This window comes from Miniopterus natalensis, chromosome 5, assembly GCF_054644295.1.
Source record: "Miniopterus natalensis isolate mMinNat1 chromosome 5, mMinNat1.hap1, whole genome shotgun sequence".
NCBI lineage: Eukaryota > Metazoa > Chordata > Mammalia > Chiroptera > Miniopteridae > Miniopterus > Miniopterus natalensis.
The window spans coordinates 35,655,809-35,680,889 of record NC_142085.1 but is presented as its reverse complement, the minus strand read 5'-3'; the positions used below and the strand labels follow the sequence as shown (position 1 = coordinate 35,680,889).

At 39.0% G+C, this 25,081-nt stretch overlaps 1 protein-coding gene across 1 annotated transcript in view; it reads left to right on the top strand.

Annotated features, from left to right (window-relative positions):
- FILIP1 (filamin A interacting protein 1) overlaps window positions 1-25,081 on the top strand; it is a 162,019-nt gene that overhangs the window by 116,542 nt on the left and 20,396 nt on the right. The window contains exon 4 of the mRNA XM_016207372.2: window positions 1,563-1,741. Coding sequence (XP_016062858.2) covers window positions 1,563-1,741 — 179 coding nt within the window. The remainder of the gene's footprint in view (window positions 1-1,562; window positions 1,742-25,081) is intronic.

Sequence of the window (25,081 nt, the reverse complement as noted above, 5' to 3'; positions counted from 1 at the left end):
AAGCATGGAGAGTCCTACATGATCATAAGGGTACAAAGGGGACAGAGTCGCTCCTTCCACATTTCTGATGAGGAGGAGGAAGATGTTTCAGCAATGCTTGACAAATTCTAGAAAATATGGTGAAAATCACATTTGTAGAAGAATGGGAGAGTTCTAGGGGGAGAACAGGTTGTAATATGAAGCTATGAGAAAATCTCTTCTATAGACTGTCCCTTTAAGATGACAGAAATTTACCAGAACCCACAAAGGTACAATTTGCCAATCCCTGTTGATCTCAGATATTGTCAGTCACCATTTAACCTGGGCTTCTTCACCAGCCTGTCTGGCCACTTGCCTTTAGGAGATCTAGGCAGAAGGCACTGAGTATTATGGGGGCAGTATCTCTTTTACTTTGGGCCCCAGAAATGGTCCATTCACAATAAAAAATACGCATTTGAAGAGGGAACCTTGGATCCTTCTTATGACTGAAAGGCAAACATGGAAAACCCAGCAGAAACAGCTCTGATGCTGATGCCCTGTGGAGCTACACCCTTGGGTTTTAAGGAGTTGGTTGTGGGATTGAGAATGAATTTTAAATATGTGTGCTTCAACATATTTAGAGCAGTGGTTCTCCACTGGGGGAGGGTCAGCAATTTTCCCCAGTAAGGTACATTTGCCAATGTCTGGGAATAGCTTTGTCACAACTGGTGGTGACACCACTGACCTCTTGGGGGCAGAGGCCAGGAATGCTGCTAAATATTCTCCAATGCACAGGATAACCTCTCAAAATAAAGAATTATTTGGCCTAAAGTGTCAGTATTGCTGAGGTTGAGAAACCCTGTAATAGAGTTTGAAGAGGAGAGTAGGATAGGGAACTATCAATATTGTAAGATTTGATCCAATTTCACAAACATTTCCTGAACACTTACTTTGTTCCAGGCACTGTGCTGGGATCTAGGAACTAAAAAGATGGTTAAGGCATGACCCCTTAAGATCTTATAGCCTGGCCAGAGAAATAGGCACAAAGCCCTGTAATAATATTTGGTAAGGCCTCTTTTAGTCTGAGATATGTGCTTTCTACAAGTTCTAAAATCCTCCCTATATTTATCATCTCTTGAAAAAAGACAATGGCAGGTCCTTTGTATCCTTCTAGAAATGCAAACCTTAAAAAAGATTGTGATGACGATCATCACCTCCCAGGGGAGAAGTTTGGCACATGTACCTGCTGAGCTCTTATTTTCTCTGCGATCAGCAGAGATGTCACCCTCTTTCTTTCTGATTAGAGGGTTTGTGCCATCTCACGAAAACAGTGAAAGTGTTTGTCCTCCTGAAAGTTTAGGAGCCATACATATGTTCACAGTAAAAGGGCCAGAAGGCCAGAAGTTCCTGCAGCCTTATTATTGACTAGTTTATAAAGCCGAGTGGCCTAGAGAAAATGATGGAATGGGGGAAACGGCAGGGAATACCAGACTCTATGTTCCGCCCGTCAGGTAATAAGGTACTAGGCCAATGTAAACAAATTATTTAGAGTCAAATACAAATAAAGTAACATAGTAAGTTCTTTCCCATGTTTGCTGACGCAGCTGGACAGACTTGAGGAAAAACAGAAGGAGACCTACCGGCGCATGCTAGAGCAACTGCTGCTGGCCGAGAAGTGCCACAGGCGCACGGTGTACGAGCTGGAGAGCGAGAAGCACAAACACACCGACTACATGAACAAGAGCGACGACTTCACCAACCTGCTGGAGCAGGAGCGGGAGAGGTAATGTGCAGGCCGCCAGGCACAGCAGGGGGCCGGCAGCCCTCAGCTCCGTCCCTCCTGCCAGGGACCAGGCTGTTCCAGAGACACCGAGACAGGTGCCCGGCCTAATTCCATTTCTGAATGGTTTCTCACCGTAGACAGTGAGACAGACTGTTACCTGGAACTCGCATGTGAATCTGCGGGAGGGTGCATGTGAGCAGGATTCCACGTCCCCACTAGGTTGTTGAAATCCATACACTGTAAAGCTGGAAGCCAACCCAGGAAGATTGTATTTGAACTTGATCAATGAACCACTTCCATTTGAAAATCCTCTCTACTAATTGCGTTCTATTTGAAATAACCTACTTGATCTCTTTGGGATTGAAATCCACTTAATCAGGAAGGGAACATTTTAAACTTAACAAATGAATCCTATCTTAATACCAGTATAGAAAATCTTAATATTTGGTTATGTATAGATTACTTCATGAGTAGAACTACCTGCTTAACCTTCTAAGGGTTGAAAACTCTTAAAACAATGTGAAACAAAACAAAACAAACCCCTCAGTGTGATGAGCCTTGCTTATCTATCCTCGTAGGTGGTTTTCCTCAGCCAGGATTGACACATTTGAAGCCGACTCCAAATTGCCAAGCTCTATGCTACCCTGGGTTTTTTTAGCATCTTCTTTTTAGCTTATTCTCTTTTCTTTCCCATACTTAAGTATATGAATTTGAGAGCCCTTGAAACCAGTGACGTGAATCCTGATGCTTCTGAGTGATCAAGCGTGTCTGCTCTGTGTATAGGACTTACAAATTCAGAACCACTCAGGAACAGCTTCACCAGCCCCAGCTTTATTATCTACTTACTATCTACCAAAAAGGGACCTGGTTTTCCCAGATTGGTTTACTTACCAGGAAAAGCTATCATCATAAGAGAGAAAATGAAAACATGAAGCAGCAGAGATTAAATATTTAAAAAATTATTGGTGACGTTTACTTATTATTGGACTTGGCACACCCCTTAGGGAGGCAAAAATGGAAAAGAGAACAATGGCTGTACAATAGCCTCAGGTGATAGTTTCTTTGAGCCTGTCTCCGTACACTCAGGTGTATTAGTTTCATGTTTGAATAAATAGATGGTCTACTTTGACATTTTCAGTAACAAAACAGTGAGAATAAACTCCAGCTCCTCAAATTCTGTGAACTTTCCAATGTAAAGCACAGATATTGCAAACAAAGTTCTAAGGGCAGCATAAATTATGTATACCTACAACAGACCCCCAGTTACATGTCCCGTGCAAGAAAGCAGTCAGGTAAAAGAGTAGCAACTTGTCTGATAGTGACTTTTTTTTTAAAAGCTCTGAAATCAAATAATTTTAAAGAACACCTGTGTGAATTAAATATTTTCTGACCACTTTGTAAATTATTTCATTCAGAACCAGATATATCTGTCTTTCCTACGATGTCACCCCCAAGTTCAATGCCTGAAGTAGCACCAGTTCACTTACAGAGTTGGTTTCAATGAAGTGTGTCGATGGCAAGACGGTACTTATCCAGGCTGTTTCTTTTTCTTCCTTTTTTGTTTTCCTAACTTTTGTGTTCTGTGCGAGTAACTGAAATGATAACACAGGATGGAGAGTGCTGTAGTTCAAACAGTACTTTTACATCAGTTATACAGTGAGTCTGTCCCAGATGTGTTTATTTCCTAACTTCATGTTGATCAACTAACTCTAGAGGAACAATTCCAATCCCTTTTTTGGAGTTAATTCTACTAAGACAACTACAACAACCGTATAGTCTGAGCAAAGTGCTATGCGGAAGGTTTTTTTAAATCAAAGTAAAAATTTAAAAAATTATCTTAAGATGCCTTTCATACTTTGATCAGCACAACTAAGATATGTCACCAAATTTTCATGTTTTAGATAAGAATCCACTAAAGACCTTTGCCTCTCACTTAAATGTCAAACCACTTTAAGGTTTTGAAATAGTATTTTTTGACTCAACAGGTTATACTTTAGTGTTGTATATTTTTTACTGTCAATGTTTTTTTCCGGATCAGTTGACTGCACCACTGTGTATGTCACTATGGGCACACCCTGACACACTTGTTTTGTTAAATTAAACACCCACTAGGACTCTGGTAACTTAAGTTGGTATCTCTGAATTTCTCTGAGAGCTGAGGCGTCCACCGTGACTGGCCTGCTGCGTTCCAGGGCACGGGGGCCTGCGGGATTCTTGCAGAGGTCAGGCTTGGGGCTCTTGCTGCCCTTTGGAAGCTGCCCTGCTAAATCTGCTTTGAGTTAAACCCTCCTTTTGAAGTAAGCGGCCATAATTAGATCTACTTATGGGGGCTGGCAGTTTGCTGACCCCAAGGCTTGCTTTCCCGTGAGCCACGCCGCAGGGGAGCTCTCCCCACCAGGACCTTGGACCCGCGGCCTGGCCCCTCGTTCCTGGGGCTCAGACAGGCCAGTGTGTGTGTGTGTGTGTGTGTGTGTGTGTGTGAGAGAGAGAGAGAGAGAGAGAGAGAGAGAAGGGGGGTGGAGGGGAGAGAGGAGAGAGAGGAGAGGGACAGCCAGTGCCAGAGCCAAGAACTTTCCTTTGGAAACATTTACCTTTGTTTCTTCTGTGAGCATGAGTGAAGGAAGGAAGTGAGACTGGAGATAAGCCCAAGTGGTTCCCTTCTTAAACCCAGCCCGCTTCCCCGCTGGGTGAGACTGTGGCTCTGCAGGCTGTCTCCACCCCAGGCAGCTTTTCATCTGCTGCTGGTGGGATGGTGCGGGGAGGGGTGCAGAGCCAGAGGGCCCTGCAGAAGGTAGCATCTAGGCACCATTCTCTGTAACTATCCTGCTCTGTAAGGGGCTCTCACTTCCAGAAAAATGGTTAAAGGTGACAAAAAGGGACCAGGCATACAGGAGCAGTAGCAGGTGTTGATAAGCAATCCAGATATTTGATGAAACCAGGAATCTGAGGCTCTGAGCTTTGCAAAGGAATTCAGAGATCAGCCCTTTCAAGTCCCTCATTCTACAAGGGGAGAAATTGAGGCCCAGAAAAATTATGTAGCTCAATTAAGAGTGTAAAGTAGGGCACTGGTCTAGCACTTTTATGCAAATGAATCCTTTGTGCAACATGGCTTGTTTTATGTTTTCTTTGTGTGGGGGGGCTCCCCACCTCCATGCTCTTATGTCCAAACTATGACATAACACCTTTAAAAGGCAGAATGGTGGATATTGTGAGGATATAAACACAGCGGCATTAGGACCAGTGGTGTCTCTAGACTGTCCAGTTAGGAGAAGCTTTGAGATAGCATCTCTTGGAGAAGCAGCCTGGGGACTTGTTTTGGAGCCAAGTTTAACTAGGATACATAATGTTCTACTTCAGTTGCATTCTTTTTGGGGTAGTTTTGATACAAGGCTAGTGGTGGTTATGGGAAGGATACATAAAGCCCCCCTCCAAGCTACCTCCTTATTATGGCCATTGGCCTGGACCACGCAAGTATAAACACTATTGAAGCAGAAATTATTTTTCACTTTTCAGGAGTTGTTTAATTCATTTTGTATAAAAATCCCACAAATTAAGTGCCTAAAATGGATAACATATTTTTCTGGGCTTCCTTTATTCTAAGTCAACAGACTGTGATCATAATTTATTACCATCATTTGCTGCATATTTATTTTTACAAATAGTCATATTTTCAAATTAAAAAGAGGAAACTGCATGAAAAAATGCAATGGCTTAACTGGCATTATTTTTAATAAAGATGAAAATACCCTTTATTGCATTAATTAAGACTGGGTAAAGGAAAGTTCTTTTTCTAAATGCTATATTCTGTTTAATCCATATTTTAAGCCAACTTGATCTTTAAAGGCATAATTCTGGGCACATGAGATTACCTTTAGAGTTTATACTTTATTCCTTGTCTGAACTGCAAGACTTGTGATTTTATTTATTTATTTATTTTTAAAATTTTTTAAAAATATATTTTTATTGATTTCAGAGAGAAAGGAAGGGAGAGGGAGAGATAGAAACATCAATGATGAGAGTCATTGATCGGCTGCCTCCTGCATGCCCCCTGTTGGGAATGGAGCCCGAAACCCAGGCATGTGCCCTGACTGGGAATTGAACCGGGATCTCCTGGATCATAGGTTGATGCTCAACTGCTGAGCCACGCCGGCTGGGCAAGACTTGTGATTTTAATCTTAAACCTCACTAGGACTGCTTCAAGAATGTGTAGAGAGAGCACAGATACATTTAAAAAATGATCTTGAACTTAATTATTTGAAGGGAGTGTATGTGTGCATGTGTAAATGATATTGGGGAGTGCTGTCTAAATTTATAACTGTAGATACACTTTTAAAGATTTTGGATTCTATAAGCTCAGCTGGGACTGCATAAATAATTACATCATCATAAAACTTGCAGCAAGCCTTCCAAGTATAAGTTTTTGTGTGTGTGTGTTTTTAAGTACAAATCATCATCTCAAGAGAAATTTCTGAACTTGTAAAGCAGAGAATGCAGGAGCAGGAGCTTGAATGGAGGGGAAGCTTTCAAGCCCCATTTTGGTATTGTTTAGATCCACGTGCAGGGCATTGGGCATCTGCTTGGTGGCCCGGTGGCCCATGGGACAGGCTGCACTGCTACACTTGCTTGTATAGGGGAATGATTGGTGAGCAGAGCATGAGTTTGAAAACTGGCTCTAGTGGCCTGGGATTTTGGGAAACATTCTTGGCTCACTTTATAGAAAAAGATTCACATCTGGTTCCTGGGCATAATTTCCTGAAGTTTCTTGGATTTAGATGCTTTATCTCTAAAATATGGCAATGAAATTGATTTTTCTCACTGGTAGCTTGGAGGATCATAATAAAGCTCTCTGTAGAAAAAGACTGCTGCTGATGTGTAAATGATCAAGTCTTATCAGGCAGAAATTAACCGATAGGTGAAGCCTATCAGCAGAAAACAACTGAGCCCTCACTCTGTTAGGGCTCTGCTAGATGCTGTTTAATAGCAGAGTTAGCTCTTTTATTGACTTCCCCAATGTGCTGCACACATATTTGCTTAATCCTTACACAACTGTATCATGTATAGTTACCAACCCTATTTAGTAGGTGGGAAAGCAGACACATTACCTTCCTTCCACCAAGGTCACTGCCAACAGATAATTGAAAGAATCAATGTTTGAACTGAGCTTCTCACAGTAAAAAAAAAATAATAATAACTTTTTCTACTTCTAAATTCTTACTTTCTGATTAACATAAATGCCTCATTTCCATAATGCATGGAGGAAGAAACGACTTGGAAAGTTGAACAATGACTTCGCGGACTGCACAACCACTCTGTTCTGGATTCAAATTCACAGGCTTAGTCATGAGATATGCTACCTACTATCAGTATCCTACTGATCAAGAACATTGCTGGGAATCAAGTTTTTAAGGAACGAGTGGGATTAGAATTCAGAGACTCAGTCACAGAAGGAACTTGTTTTATAGTTGATTTTCTGAAAGAATGCTAGGCTCAAACTACACCTTTCAATATCTCTTACCCTTGCAATATGCAAATTCCATTTCCTACTGGATAATGTGACTGAAATGAAGGAGGCTGAGTGGGTGGCATTAGCATTACCACACAGCTTGGTTGTTTGTGTTGGGGGATGGGATAGGTAGGGAAAATGTGAAAAAAGTGATGTTACATCTTACTTAAAGGGACCAGGAAATCAGTGACTCAAAGACAGCTTCCTAGGGTTGGAAGTTTGGAGTTAAAGGGGAGTTGATCCTTCTAAAAGATCTAGGATATTAACACATCTACTATCAGCACTGCAGCTCTAGGAGCATGTCACTCATCCTTAACTAGGCACTCTGTGGATTAAATATGAGTGAGCCCATTAAAAAATGGCTTGAGTTCATTTCACCAGATCCCACCTGTACAAAAATGCTAGGCCTTAGGCAGATGTGACCTTTTCCCCAAACTTCATAGTGCCTCATTCTTAAGGTCATTGAGTTAGCAACCTTTAATCTAAGGCTCTTCAGAGTCTTAGTAATATAACTTTAACAAGTATGCCTAAGAAAACAAGTAATCTGATCAACAAAATGTTCTGATTAATCAAAGGTTATATGAATTTATTTACTTTTATTGTTATGGAAAATATTTCTCAGATGTGTTTTACTTTCCTTAAAAATTCTTAATATACCACAAAATCCAATTAAGTCATATTTGATGATTCAGGATCTTGTAGTGCTGCTACGTGCTACCTAAACAACCTCAGAGGCTATTAGATTATATTTAAATCTAAATGTCAGTGATGGTTGCATTTTTATTGTACAAAAGGATGGCGAAGATGTTTTCTAGATCTTAGGCTTAACCTAGTTGAGAGTCTTGGTTAACTAGATGAAATGTATTTGAACCCGAAGGAGAACAATATAACCTGGCCCAGGAAGAGCTCTAATATTATACAGAGGGGTGGGATACTAATCAAAGAAAACTGGCCACAAAAAGGAAAAACATGGAAAAGGAGGGCTGAAGAGAGATTGGGCAAGAAACACACTTTACTGTTTAAGATTTTAATACATAAGAAAGCCTCGGTCCTGTTATTTGATCCCCCTAATTCTGGAAAAGTCCTAGGAGAAGTGAGCATGGAGGATGATATTTGGAATTTGAACATGTAAGAGTGAGAACCCAGTAGAGAGAGGTGGTCAGGTTTGTCAGTCTCTCTATTATCGGAACCAATCATCGAGTTGTTTGTTCTCTTTCAGAAAGATTTCAGGAAATTGTCAGACAGTTCCTTAGAAAAAGTACCTGATTCACTGAAGGGGCATCTTCTGAGAAAAACAGAGGAAGCTTCACTCACATAACTGTCATTCTTTTAGTCATATGACTCTGTAAATGCTGGTCACAACCAGTTAGACCAGAAGTTGACACCTGTCCTAGACAAAGCTTACAAAGATCTCAATCCTAATGCTTCCAGGGCGAGGCCCTAACTGAATGAAGCAGATGCAACTTTTTAGCACACGTCGCACGAGTGGCAGGGACCGCTGGGCTGGAGAGAGCAAGCTCTGACTACGGAGAAAAGTCACAGTTCAGCTCAGGCCGATTGAACTCATTTTATTTATTTTTTTCTGATTTAAAAAAAAAAATTATTTTTCAATTACAGTTTACAGTCAATATCATTTTGTATTAGTTTCATGTCTACAGCATAGCGGTTAGACAGTCATACACTGTCTAAATGATCCCCTGATAGTTCAAGTACCCACCTGGCACTATACATATTTATTACAATATTATTGACAGTATTCCCCATGCTGTACTTTACATCCCTGTGACTCTTTTGTAACTCCCAATTTATACCTCTTAATTCCTTCACTTTTTTCACCCAGCCCCCCACACTCCTCACCTCTGGCAACTATCAGTCTGTTCTCTGTATCTATGAGTCTTTATCTAGTTTGTTCATTTACTTTGTTCTTTAGATTCTACATATAAGTGAAATCATATGGTATTTGTTTTTCTCTCTCTGACTTATTTCATTTAGCATAATACCCTCTAGGTTCATTTATGCCTTTGCAAATGGTAAAATTTCATTCTTTTTTATGGCCAAGTAATATTCTATTGTATATATGTGCCACTGCTTTTTTATCCACTTGTCTGTTGATGGGCACTTGGGTTGCTACTATATCTTGGCTATTGTAAATAATGCTGCCATGAACATAGGGGGGCATATATTCTTTTGAATTAGTGTTTTGGGTTTCTTTGGATATAAACCCAGAAGTGGAATTGCCTCTCTTCCTCACTTGCAGATGGCCATCTTCTTGCTGTGTCCTCATGTACCTTTTCCTCCATACATGTACATGGAGAGAGAGAGAGAGAGAGATTTTATAAGGCGTCTTCTTATAAGACCTCAACTCCTATCAGCTTAGGGCCCTCCCCTTATGACTTCATTTAACCTTTACTACCTTCTAAAAGCTGTACCTCCAAATACAGTCACATTTTGGGGGAAGGGGGTTAGGGCTTTGACATATGAATTTGAGAGGACACAGTTTAGTCCATAGCAAAGGCCATGGCAAAACTTGTGGTTCTCCCTCTAATAATTCAGGAAAAATAGAGTAAAAATTAGTGTCTGATATGGAAAGAGTTTGACATGGCTTCAGTATCCTGCAACACTAAAAGAGTATTTAGGCTTTCCCCATATCTCTAAAAAGCCATGGGAATAGATGAGACAGGGCTGGACAAGAGGACAGAGCTGTGACCCACTCAGATCAGCAACCGGAGCAAACTAACAGCTGAGACTAGAGACCACTGTGTGCCTCTCAGAGGATGCCAATGTGGGAGGATGACGACTGGATGACCTCCCACCCACCTTCCTGGTGGTCCCAGAACTTAGCCCCAACTCCAGAACTGGGGTTCTGAAGCCCTAGAGTTAACTCAAGAGACTCTGTCTTAACTCAAGTTTCTTTAAATTTACTAAATGGAACCTGACTGGATTGAGCTTACCCAGAATTAACTAAGATAAAGTGGAATGGGAGCCCATAAGAGAAATGATAAGAGATACAGAAAAACGAATATCATTGTATTTCCTGCACACATTGGTAAAAACAATCTACATATGTATGTGCTAAGGACAAATAATGTGGTTTTGTGGTTTGTTCCAGAGTACTGGTGGTGTGCTTAAAAATATTTTGTGACCTTCAGAGCTAAGTCTAACCTCTTCAACTGCAGTTAACTACTTCCTTTGGTTACTCTAGCTACTTGGTGCTGAACCCCCTCAAAATCTGTAACCTGGAGACAGTTGTTTTCTCAGTGTCCTGCATTTCATTTGGAGCAAGATAGCTCTGAATTCAAATTGTCTCTGCCACTTTCGGGTCTGTAACCTGGGACAGGTTATCGAATCCCTCTGATTCTTGGTTTCTTTGTCGATAGTATGAGGATAACTGAGTACCTATCTTGTAGAGTTGTTTATGTTCATGAGTTAATTAATATAAATCCCCTTTTACAGGCATAGCATAGAATACCTAAAAGTAATAATTTCCTCTGCTTACCTGTATATTTATTAAACACTAACAAGAAAACTATGCAAGTTTCACTAAATTAAAATTTACATTTTAACAAACTATGACATTTTGAAAACAATGCAAAGTATTGAAAAAATGAATTCTATTATTTGGGCATAGTTGATATTGTATTTAGATTGTAGGTAGACTCAGAAAAAACGGATAAATGGCCCTGGCTGGTGTTCTCAGTGGTTAGATTCCATACCAAAGGGTCTCGGGTTTGATTCCTGGTCAGGGGCATGTACCTAGGTTGCAAGTTTGTTCCCCGCCCACTCCTGGGGCATGTGCAGGAGGCAACCTGTCGGTGTGTCTCTCTTTTTCCCCCCTGCTCCCTCCCTTTCACCCTCTGAAAAGCAATGGAAAAAATACCCTCATGTGAGAATTAAGGAAAAAAAAAGAAAACTGATAAACATACTATAAACGATTCAATAAAGTGAGAATTCAATAAAGTAAGTTGTCAAGGTACAAACTATATAGAATCAATATTCAAAAATCAATAGTTTTCATATTCTTAAATGACAAAATAATATAAACTACATTAAACATAAACTCTCATGCTATTAATCTATGAGCTTGATCTTAATAAAAATACCATCAGGATATTTTTTTAAGTATGGGAACTAAATGAAATGATTCTAAAGGTACTATAAAAATATGACTATTTTTCATAGTCAAATATGAAAATACAAGAATAGTCAAATTTTGAAAACAAAAAGTAGGAGAAATGTTTTCTACCAGAAACAAAACTCATTTTAAAGTTACAATAAGTAAAATATTGTGGTGTTGGTACATGGATTGACAGATCAATAGAGCTGATAGCAATTCTGGAAATAGATTATGGTAGATACATAAATTTAAAGTAGATGCTGCACCCCATATTCATTTTAAAAGTTGAGACTCTCAATAATGGTTATTATTATAGTTATTTTTATGTAGAGTGCAGATAATTTATTTGTAAACATGGGGGACAACTGACCATATTTTAGTTAGCATCATTTCCCTCTGGCCTTATCTGGTTTCTACTATTTCAGGAGAACCACCAATATAACAGTTGTGGTTTACGTTAAGGGAAGATTTCACATTGACTTTTTAAGTTTCCAAATGACTGATAAGTCCTATGTAATAAAAATTATATTTGAAGAATAAAGTATAACTATAAAATATATAGCTGGAAAATGATGACTTTCTATTAAAAAAGCAATATTATGATTTTTAGCCACATAAAATTTTATGGGAATTAAAATACATGATAACTATAGGCATCCTTTGGAAGAAAAACTACTATGGTAACTTTGTGGCGATCATAAATACTGCTGTATTTCTATAACTTCATATATTCAAAAAAAATTAATTAATTAAAAAGAAGTGACACAACACATTTTATATCTTAAAGAGAATATAAATTTAAACTGAACTTAGATTGACTTATTAGAATAACCTAAGGAATAATTATTCTCTTTTCCCAGAAGCTGCATAAAACAAACTGCTCAAACATGAAAAAAAAAAAAAAAAGGAAGAAAGAAAGAAAAAGCTAGTCTGAAGAATTGTATCTGATAGTGTACCAAACTGAGGAGTTATTTTAATGCATGTATTTTTCACAGAAGTTATTGTGGGCCATTAAATGGAGAAGAGGTACAAATTCACTCATTTTAAAAGTGTAGTGCAGATTTACTGTATATTTTTTAGATAAAATGTTGACTGTTATTGATGCAGCATATGTATGCCAATAAAAATTCATGCTTATTTTCATTGTTAATCAGAGAGCCCCCAGGAACTAGAGCAGATGAGAAGTTTTAAGAAACACATAGTAAAAACCATTAGGAAATAACAAGCTGGCCAGGGCTATCATGGTACTTTAACAGGCAAACTTTAAGTCAGTAGTTACAGCCTCAGTGTCTACCCAAGTGAAATACAGTGAATAACTAGTGCCTTGTAGTGACAAATTACTTTTTTCATTCTTTCTGGTCTATCAATACACTGTCAATCATGATCCAGGAAACTGTTATGCCAGACAATTGATCAATTCTGACAGGCATTCTGTATGTCAGAAATACAAAACCAAAGTCTCCTATAGCTTTTTAAAAAATTAATTATTCTGGCTGGTGTGGCTCAGTTGGTTGAGTGTCGTCCCATGCACCAGGTGGTTACCAGTTCGATTCCTCATCAGGGCACATGCCTGGATTGCAGGCTTGATCCCCAGTAGGGAGCATGCACGAGGCCAGGAGGCAGCCGACTGATAATACTCAATTTATGATTCTCTCTTTCGTCGACGCTTCTCTCTCTCTCCCTCTCCCTTCCTCTCTCTCTAATATCAGTAAAAATTTTAAAAATTCATTAAAGCATTAGTGAGATGTATAAGTTCCAGAGAAAACAACTAAATTCAGGTTGCAAAAGCAACTGGATTAAGAGTGAAAATTTCCAGCAATTGATTGGGAGTTTTTGGTTCCTAAATTCCAAACTAGTTGAATCAAGTTTTTAATTGAGCTAATGGTTTATTTCAGCATCATGGACAAAGTCAGATATTGAAAAGTAATAAGTGAGATTCTTCTTCTGAAATGAAAAAGCTTGGGGATGCTGCCCTAAATTGGCAGCATTTGTTATCACAATAAATACCAGGCAAATGTTGTCTTAGCACAAATTCATACACCACGAGTTAAGAAAGGAAACTGCTGGAAAAATGTGTTGTCTCTTAGCACCACAGAGAATAACTCCATTACTCTGATATTTTTCCCTTTTTCCAGGATGGAAGAAGGTACTCAGATTAGCATTACAAATCCTGGACTCCAGGGAGGGAGTTGGAACTTGGGAAGGTAGTGTTTTCAGTGTTTGGAGGTTGCTCCTTTCTGGCTCCTTGACAGAGTGTACACTCTTTTCCAAGAATGCTTGTGTTTGGAAAGTACTTCATGGTGGTGAAAAGTTTGAACAGAAAAGATTAATCAAAGTTTGGGTCTTTCATGCTCAATGCATAACATATTCAGCTCTTGAATGCGAATTCTTAGCCAAGAAACTACTCAAATAATATTCAGGGGTTGAAATGTGAGCTTCAACTGCAAACAAACTAGAGGTCAACTTTACTTAACTTATTCCTCTTAAGTTCAGAAATGTTGTGCCTTAATGATTTTCTTGCACAGCTCCTAATATCCTATGAGTTTACTGAAAATTACTTTTATTTATTTTATTCTTAAATGCTTAAGGACGTACATGTCTGATCTGAAATGTAAAGGAAGCTGGAAATGACTGCTATGACTGCTCTATATCCTTTGTGCTGTTAGAAGGGGGAATGCTTTAGTCTACCTAGGCTTTGTCATTTATTACAATGTCACCAAATCTTGTATTCTAATCATCAGAGTGTTTTAACTTTGCCCACTAAACTACACCCACCATCCTCTTTCCAATACTTTCTGATTTGCTCGGCTTTCCAATGCTCACAGATTTGTCTGACTTCTGGAATTTGTAACATTTGAGAAGTTCTGGATTATATTTCTCCCAAGGAAGGAGGCATAACTATGTGAAGAACTACTGCCCAGACGTAATGCACCATTACCAAACCTACAGAGAGATCCTGGAAGAATGTTCTCTTGCCCCAAGGAAGGAATGCAAGTACAGCACTTCCAGCATATCTTATGACTTTCTTCTCCTTGCCTGTCTACTCCAGGCCACCCCAATGCATCTACTTCTCACAGTCCTGGAATATAACCTCTTTCGCTGCAAAAAAAAAAAAAAAAGTCTTCTGAAATGAAAGCACATTGAATTGGCAACACCAGCAATCACCCACACATTGAGAAACATCCCACTTGCCATATGCTGAACTAGATCTTTCTCAGAAATGTTCAGGAAACATGTCTTCTTTATCTCTTCTTTTCTTGATCCATTTGAATAAGGAGCAATTGTGAGAAGACATGATGGGATCTGGACACTCTGGGTCCAGCACTCTAAGAAGTTATGATTGTCTTAGAAGAACCCCACCAACAGTGGGTTTAGGCCTTGGTGGCTCGTTACCACACTAATACTTCCCATGGGCATTATATTACATTGGAGTACATATTTCAGTTAATATAAGCTAAAAAGTTTGAGAGAAGAGCATCCATTTGGTTGTATGTCATTCACAGAAAAGAATATTACTGATACTTTTTAAATAAAAATATTTAGTTCATTGAGTAAATAGTAATTGAGTGAGTCTCCATATTTGAGCAGCCCATTGGGATGTTTAATCGATTTCTCAAACTAATGTGTCCAAAACAGAACTCTTGATTACTTCCTGCAAATCTATTCCTCTCAGTTTTGCCTATCTCAAAGAACAGTATTTCTATCTAATTACTCAAACAAAAGACTAGCAATCATCCTTGACCCTCTTTCTCTCAACCTTCCAAATGTAACCACCAGTAAGGTGTATTGATTCTGCTTTTAAATGATTTCGAACGTGTTCATTATTCTCTAGAACCATTGCCACTGCCTTAGTCCAAGATAAAGTCTAATCCAAGTTACCATCACACTGCTTGTCTGGGCTGCTACAATAGCTTTCTTTAGACATCTTGTTTCCACCCTTGTCCTCCCTGCCCCCAAGTACATTCTCTACATATTAAGTCATGTAATCAGATCCTTCAGAATAAAATCCAGCTCCTTACCACAATGTGGCAAATTCGGCCAAGTCAACTTGCTATTTTCCACCTGTCATGTCTTATTGGAAGATATTGATAACTCATGAAAAATGATATGTCATGATGAAAACAAGTCTCTCTGAATTTCGCTACATGTACAGTTATGAGTAAGCAGTACTTATAGGCTTGGTGAAGTTTCAACCCCCTGTCCTTTAGACATGCTGACAAGTTCCCAGTGTGAAAGGTTCAGTTAGGCAGGTGCAGCAACATTCTAGCTGCAGGATCAGCTGATTTTCTGGTTAAATCAGGTGATAGAATTTGCTGCTAAGTTTGGGGGACACAGAACCAAATGAAGGCCTACATCTAGAGCAATACTCCAAGGACATTAAGCTGCTGAGCCTGCCAGGTTCCTATGTCTCATTTATATAAGAATGGAGGTGCTATATGTTTTAAATCACTCGTTTTACCAATAAAAATATGATTTCTAATATCCCCAAGCTAATTAGAAGAACTTCTAGTCCTTGTATTTTGCTACTTCTGGAGCATATGCTACTGATAAGGATACTTCAAATGTTAATGAACTACCCCTACCAGTCATTCCAATGGTCCTTGTACCTCCTTCCTTTGCTCTTCATGCTCTGGTCACACTGGACTTCTTTCTGTGCCTGGCCTTCAAAGCAGCATTCCCACTTCAGGACCTTTGTACTTGCTGCCCCTTCTGTTCTTTGCACTGTTGGTTTCTTTGATCTTTTGTATCCAAGTGTCCCTGCCTTAGGAAAAGTCTCTAAGGACACCTCCTTTGAAAACATTCTTGCTCCCTTTTCTTGGGGCACCTATCACTAGATTGTGAACTCCACCAGGACATAGACCTTGCCGGTCGTGTTCACGCCATAGCCCCAGTGCCTAACACAAATGCCTGGCCCTTGGTGGACAGCCAATTAAAAATGAGCAGATACAATAATCTTCAGGGAAATGCAAACCAATACCACAGTGAGATATCACCTCCTACCTACCAGATTGGCTATAATAAAAAAGGAGAAATAACAACTGTTGGCGGGAATGTGGAGAAAGGGAACACTTGTGCACTGACAGTGGAAATGTAAATTGGCTCAGCCTCTATGGAAAACAGTATCGAGGTTCCTCAGAAATTAAAAAGAGAACCACCAAATGATCAGCAATCCCATTTTTGGGAATATGTCCAAAGAAAATGAAGATATCAAAGAGATATTTGTTGCAGCATTATTCATAATAGTCAAGATATGGAAATAGTCTAAGCATCCATCAATGGATAAATAGATAAAGACGTTGTAAATGTATATAATGGAATATTGTTCAGCCATGAGGAAGAAGGAAAGTTGCCATTTGCAACAACATGGATGGACCTTGAGGGCATTATGGTAAGTGAGATAAACCAGATGGAGAAAGAAAAATACTGCATGGTATCACTTATATGTAGAATCTAAAAAAAAAAAAAAGTCAAACTCATAGAAACAGAAATTAGAAAAGTGGTTGTTGCCAGGAGTTGGGGGAGAAATAGAAAATAATAAAATATAAACTTTTAGCCTGTTTAAGAAGGATGGCCTCTCTAGCCACCTCTGGAACCAAGAATTCTAAGGTGAAGAGAATACTTGATTAGCAGGCTCTTTGAAGAGTGGAAAGTGATGAATTAGAAAACTTTGGCAGGGAGAGAGGGGTGATCTATACAAAAGAAATAGCCTTTATACAAGGGATCTCAATTTTCATTTACACAGTCACCCACCTATTTCCTTTTTTAAAGTTTCCTGGTATGAAAAGAGTTGACTTTTTGTTTACCTCCTGACCCTGGTTAGCACTGTTGAGAGATTCTGCAATTTTTCAAACATTAAACAAGGCAGTATAATTTATGAGAATTTATATAGTGTAGTGGAAAGAGCAGTGACATAGGTAGGCGTCAAGGGACTTAATTCTGTAGGCTTCTCTCCTATGATGTAAAGAGAGAGTTGAATTAGGTAATTTTTATGGCCCTATACAATAGTTTACCATTTAATGATTCTCAAAAATAGTGGTTTATTGTTTACATACTAAGTTTCAGGCACTTGCCTAAACACTCAGTTACTTCATTTAACCTTCATGGTAAACCATGAGATTACTGCTATTGTTATCCCAATTTTATAGATAAGAAAACTGAATCCAGGGGATTAAGTAATTTCTCCTGATTTTTTATTGTTTTACTTTTCTGGAGCATCAAGTTTATTACAAAATCTGGAAGAATAAAATATTTTAATAAGAATGCCCACAAACATGGGAGAAGAGAAGAGCAGGGGAGGGGAGAAGGGCCCCAGGAAAATCACTGCTGTACTTTCTGCTGTTTGTTTTTTTTAATATGGCAGCTTTGTTGACATACAATTCATATACCACACAATTCACTCATTTAAAGTATACAATTTAATGGCTTTTACCATACTGACACAATTGTACGACCCTCACCACTAATTCCAAAAGGAAACCCTGTACCCATTAGCAGTTACTGGTCATTACTCAACAATCTCCAGCCTCAGTTAATTGCTAATCTACTTTCTATCTCTGTATATAGTTTGCTTATTCTGGGTATTTCATATAAATGGAATTATGTAATATGTGTGTGGGGGGTGGAGGAGTTGACTGCCTTCTTTGACTTAGCATAATATTTTCAAGGTCTAGTAACAGTGTAGAATGTATTAGTACTACATTCGTCTTTGCCAAATAATATTCCTTGTATGTATACACCACCTTTTAGTTTTATTTTATTTTTTTCAGGCATTATCTCCGTGACCTGGGGTAACACTTGAGTTCCTCCTCCTGGTCCATGTTGAGCCATGGGTCCTTCATTATACCTTCCAGAAGTCTTTTTTTGCTGGGGTCAAGGATCATTTCCTTTTTTAAGTTTTTGACATTCTGTAGACATAAAATATGGGGTGTGAAAGTACCTACTCAGTACCCACTGCATCAGTTCCTGAAAGTCCTCTCCCACAAAAACAGCAGAGTCCCCATCACTATCCCATACAGAACTACCCCCAGGCTCCATACATTGACCCTGGGGTCATCATAGACTTGATGCAGGAAGAGCTCTGGGATGGCATAAGAGGTGTTCAGCTTATGGCCGATATAAATTAACCACTGAGGCCAAAGTCTGCAAGTTTTACATTCAGCTCATCATCTGAAAGTATGTAACTGTGGACAATGCCCTTCAGGTGACACTGATACCGGCTGCTGGAACATGGCTCGGGCCTCCTTCTCAGTCAGGCTGCCATGGTCCTACAGATAATCAAACATATTCCCCCCACTCACAGTCTCCATAATGAGGAATAATGTCTCCTCAGTGGCAATCACCTCGAATAACATTATGATATTTGGGTGATTCAAGCCCTTCTTACAGTGGACTGCTTGAAAAAGTCTAGAGGAGCCCCGCCAATTAATGACTTTGACAGCCACCTCTGTCCTGGTCAGAATGAGCTGGGTCAACCTCACCTTGGCAAAGGTTCCCTGGCCACTGGTGTTCAGGAATTCATCATGGCCAATATGGGGCTCCTCCTTGTCAGGGATGGCCGCAAGGTCATTAGACATGGTGACTTGCTAACTACACTAACTCACAATACTAACTATCAATGCTAAGTATGCCTACTAACGATGCTAGCAAGCAATATTAATTATACTATGGTAACTAATACTAACTATGCTAATAAACAATACTAATAAACAATGCTAACTATACTAACCATGCCAATACCAACTATACTAACTGTATTAACAATGGTAACTAATAATACTGATAAACAATGCTAACTATGCCAATGCTAACAATACTAAAAAACAAAGTCTTAAAAAATGAGAAAAAGAACAAGGAAAATAAAGAAAATATTTAAAAAGGAGAAGATAACAAATAAAAGAAAAATTGAGAAAGAAAATTTTAAATGTGAGAAAAATGAGAAAAGAGAACAATAAGAAAAAGGAAAATAGTAAAAAACAAAAACAATAAACAAGAAAAAAAAGAGTAAAGAAAAAAGAAATAAAATGGAAAAAAAGAGAAAACAAGTTAACTAGTCCAAATCCAACAGGTCACAAATCAGCTTCCTAGGCTATAAAGGACAAAAACCTCTGCCCAGCCGGGGCCTTACACAGGAGCTATTTGTACTGGTACCTTATGAGGCCAGAGCAAGAAATGTACCCATCACGCTGGGGATGAACCACAGTGGTTTCCTTACTTTTTGGTCTCAAGACCCCTTAAATCTAAAAAATAAAGACCCCAAAGAGCTTTTTTGTTTATGAAGGATATTAAAGATTGATATTTACTTTATTAGAAATTAAAAAAAACACTTTTAGGAAAGAAATTCAAGTTAAAATTTGTTTTTTAAAGACACACTGATCCTCCAACTAAAGGGTAATTGGCATTCTGTGGCCCACAGTAGTGTTTTCATTTAGATAACACATAAATTAACCAGCACTTTGGTTGAACCGTGAATCCCTTCCTGTTGGCTGAATCATAGATGAGGCTCTGGTGGGCTCCTTATTGAAATTCCAGCCTGTACTGAATACAACTGTGTAGAGTGTAGCTGGTTTGAAAAATCGGGAGTGAGGCCCACTTGACATTTTCTGCCTATCTTTTTTTTTTTTTTTAACCTTATTCTTCCTCCTCAACTTCCTCCCTCTCCCCAGCGCTCGTGCCTCAGTGTAGAGCACAATTCCCGTCCGCTTGCTCCGCTCCGCAAGGGCTGCCTCCCCTTCCAGTCCTGGGCAGCTCCACCCCTTTTCACAGGCCAAAGTAAATCTGCACAATAATGAACCATATAAGGGAGGAATGACATCATCAGTTAGTGGTCCCAAGCTGTTTTGCACAACATTCACCTTTCATTGTTCTGATGACAGGGCTGGAATGTGACGGTTAATTCCCTGTGGAGTAGGGGGCTGAGCAGGGCCTGCTGCTGTTGAACAAACTTCAGTACCCCCTTATAAAAAACAAAAACAAAACCAAAAGCTACCATGCTTCCTAGTATGAAGGTAAGGAAGTCAAGATCTGTTTTGATTTAAGCAACTGTTAGTTACTCTATCTAGTCCATGCGCATTTTATTTGTTAATAGGCTTACTTGGCAGTAAACTCATTTCTAAGTGTTACTGCAAAGAGCATCTTGCAAGCCGGGTTTGGACATTTGTAGAGCCTTGACTAATCTGACAAGGGCTGTGAGAACTCGACAATCTTTCAGCTTTCGGCTATAGGTTTTACTGAGTGTGGATGGTGACAGCCCTTGAAAGTGATCAGCTTATTGTGACTTTCCTTGATACCACAGAATCCTTGATTGGAACCGGCCAAGATGCATCTTGCGGTAGGAGGCATGCTCCTGTTCTTCTATGGAGGTGAAAAGTAATCTAATTCTACAGAGACTCGGGGAGTTTGTATAAATAAGAACAGAAAAATGACTTATCTTGCTGCTATCAGTTCTAATGTGTTTTGAAGGCTTTTAACAGAGCAGCCTTTCCATGGACTGTAAATATATCTTCTACTTTATGATTACTTGATGATCAACGACTAATTGGAAGTAAAGATACTATTTTTAAGGTTTTTCTTTGTTGTTGTTACTTGGATTTTCTGCAGATCTCTCTCTGCATGTGTGGAGAAGGCTTGTAAAAGTTGGCAAAGAATTAGAATGCATAGAGATCCAAAGAAAGCCCTGTTTGTTCTGAGACAGCCAGTGTGGCAGTGACGACGCGAATGATAAAGCAAATAGCTCTGATTTCAAAGTGAAAATGGGCTTCAAGTTTGGATTCTGTTAGACAACTGTGTAAAAAGTTCAACTTCAGTAATTTTTCAAAATGCCATAAAAACATTGTCTGAATTCAGCAGGGTGTATCAAAATAAGTAGCTTGTGTTTAGCGCTCAGTAGGGCCGGAGGGTAGTGTCTTTCACAAAAGAACTTCACTTGGCCAAAACCAAATTTTTATAGAGTGATTTTAGATTCACATGACCCGTTTTATAGAAATTTGAACAAAAGGGCAGATGGTGCGATTCTCATTTGTGTAGATTTAATTTTGTTGTAACATTGATTGTTAATAATGTTTTGTCTCTGTGTTTAAAGTGATGAAAATCTGGAGTTCAACTGTGATGAAAATCTTGGGATGACTACATTGATCTAACTGGATTCTTAATTCCATGTGACTGGATGAACTTCTGTTTATTTGTAAAACTAAATATCCTCGCTACAACAGAAACGCACTCACATTCCCCCCCCCCTCTAGATTAACAATAGTCAGGATCAATATAAAATTAAGTCTCGAGTTTTGGAGTTTTGTTTATTGTCTTGACTTTTTATTTCTTAGCTTTAAAGTTATTCCAAAACTGGATAAAATTATCATTAGATAAATGTTAGCATAATTTTGAAAGTATATAGCGACAATTTGCTTATATGTATGCTTATATTTAAAAGCTTTTTAAAGACCTTTAGATACAATGGCACTAAATTCTATTGCCATTTTAAAGAGGGAGAGGGTTATTTTTCTGAGTAAGTAAATGCACTAATATCAGAGATCTATGTACTGAAACTAATTTGCTACTTATTTCATGTCTATATTATTCTAAACAAATATTATTTATGAAAACAGATTTGCCCAAGAGACAAATGAGCTTAATAGTATCTTAACAAAAGATATTATAAAAGGATATGTTTTTATATTGAGAGCTCCCATAATGTAGTTTAAAATATGACTTTTGCCTAGCACTCTATAAATACATGTTTACTGAGTAAAGCTAGGTGTGTTTATACCTTTGTGGATTGTTTTCAACTTGCTTGAATAGTCTCAGGAAATCTGCTCCCTGCTCCCAGCTCCTCCCCTCATGTTCTGTGTGACAAGTGCAGCCCACAGAAGAGAGGCCTCTCTGTATAAGTATGTGGGAGTGATCCATTTGGCCCACTCATTAAATCTCTGGCAACAGGAGGACACCCTCACACTGTGGTTGCAGGGACCTAAAAACCCACCTGCCTCAAATCTTCCCCACTCTTTGGCTTCCCTAGTGAAATCCCTCCATTCAGCTTATTTTCTGAGGGGGAGAGTCGCCAGTGATAATGCACAGGTGTTAACCAGATGGAGCATCCGATAATTAGGTGTGATGAACCTGGGTGACACATTCTTTGGGAGTGGGATAGGAAAGGTCTCTGGGTTAGAGTGAAGGAAGAAAATGCCCAAGGCTACCCACTTAAAGGACAAATTTCTCCAGGTTCCTGGCTTTTTCTGTTCGTCATGAAAACTGTTAAGTAAATTTATTCCCCTGGCTGATTATAAACAACATACAAAAGACAGAATATTTTCTTTCTACTCGTTTAAAAATATTTCATCTGATCAATCTGAGAGTGTTTGCAAAGTACTTTGGACAACTTAGAAAATATGAAAACACAATGAAAGGCCTATTATTGTGTGTAGAAACTACTCATCCAGGCCCACAAGATAAACAACATTTTCAAGTTTCAAGAATAAATGATATTTACCTTTACACCAGCAGGTGCACTTCCTTCCCTATTTTCTGAAGAGTTTATTCTCATTGTTAGGAAAAGATACAAATTGGCAGTAAATTCCAATTTAGCATTATTACTAATACTAGCATCCAACATTTATTGAGTTCTTAACCCCGTACATATGATAATTCATGTGATTCTGACAATGACCCTGGGGATAGATGCTTTATTATTATTATCCCACTTTTGCAGGGGAGAAAACTGAGGAAGAAAGAAATTAAAAAACTTTCCCAAGTGAGTAGGAGGCAGAACTGGACTCAAATCAGATAGTCTGGCTCTAGAGCACCTACTCTGAACTCCTACGCTGAGCATTGAGGGATAGCTTTGAAATAACAGGTGTCAAAAAATATACATATTTTTTCTGCCCATGAAAATAATTGGCATGATTGAGTTACTGGAGGTTAGTTTTTTACAAAAATTATTAGATGGGATTTAATATTTGGTCCTCTACTGGGAGTCATCCATTTATTTTCCTCCTGAACATTCCCATTCAGCTTTCAGTATGTGTGACCTTTTTCCTTTATCAGCCAGAAATTTTCTAGCTCTAAAGAACCTACAGTGCAAAATGAAAAAGGTAGAGAGCTAGGCTTCAGGATTGTCGTCGTGGGATCCAAGGCAAGGCCCTTCCCTGCTGCCCAGCCTTAAAGTGGGGACAGGAGAGACCCCTTCGTGTCTAATCTGAAGGAGAGTAGGAACACCACCCTGCCTCCCCTCCTTCTGTCTTCAGTGTCACATGTGTTCTCGTGCCTGCTCCCTACCAGAGCAATTCTTCCTTTTCCTCGACTCTTCATTGAGTGACTTGCTACTACTGTCGTGTTTCCTCTCTTCTTGGATCTGTCCTATTATCCCAAGCTCCAACTCTGTCTTAGGAGAAATCATGATGCCTATAAAGTTGTGTGTTGGACGTAAAGAAGGGAAGTGATCCTGACCCTTGAAATTTACATACTGCATGACCTGTTCAGGGTTACAGCAAAAACTCAGATGACTCCAGTGGGGTAATTTGATAGCATTATACATGTGTGGTTGGAGTGTCAGGAAGCTAATAAGGGACACTAAAGTTCCATAGAGCCCTAGGAATTGGTGTTGGTGTTGGGGGCAGGGGGTAGAGGGCTGGAGTGTGGGTGTGTGTGTGCTTCTTACTACCCATTAACTTGGAGAGAGGGAGTAGTTACCAGAACTCTCAAGACTAACTGTGGCCCCCTATTGGAGAGGGTTGCCTAACAGGGATTACGCCCCTTAGAGTAAGAAACCAAATATCCAGGACTCAGGAGGGGATTAATACCTCATTCTCGAATCTCCTATCAGTGCTTGCTATTGACTAAAACAAACTGGAAGCTAAAAGGAGTATAATATGATGCCTAGAGGTCAGCCTCCTGGAGTGGAGAGCAGAATTGAGATTGGTGGAGAGAGGAACTGGAGGTACATAGAAATTAAGTAGCACAAGGGATGTTGGTTAGAAGTATAGAATTTTGTGTCATTAAATAATACAGTTTACAAATTAATACTGGTAATTTAGCAACTTCAATAACAATTGTGTCCCTATGGCTGGATATAACATTGATCTCATCAAGCGGTTGATGTCCCTATTCAAAGACACTTCCTACCAAAAGGTTCAGAGTCCTGATTTGCTTCCCTCACAAGGTTATAGTAGAAAAATATACTTATTTTTCAAAGATGAATAAAATTGAAAATTAAAAGAGAACATTTCAGAAAGTCATAAATCTGAGAACTAGAAATTTATCTTGCCTGTGCTGACTCAGCTGAGTTGTTTTTCAGAAAGGTAGCTGTGCCTTCTGATCAAGTCAGTGGAATCTTGAGGAAACATTGGCATGATATTGCACCCATGATAACCACCTCCCTGAGGTTCCACGTGGTACCACTTACATCTGTTGGGTGTATGGTGATGCTAATGGGGCCAGTATGGCCAAAGCACTATCATTCACATAGTCACCCTTGCCAAAATGCAGGGAAAAGTCCTATGTCATTCTTTCTACTTTAACCATCACATTCAATCAGTCACCAAAACTGGGCAATTCTACATCTTAATTATACCTGTAATCTCCTTTTCTCGTATTACAACTGCCATCTTCATTGAGTGTTTGCTTTGCTTTGCTTGGATAATTTCAATACTTCCATCACTGGTCGCTCTGCCTCTGGTCTTCCCCTTCTGTAAATCATACAATTACATTGTCATTAGACAGTTCTAATATCCGA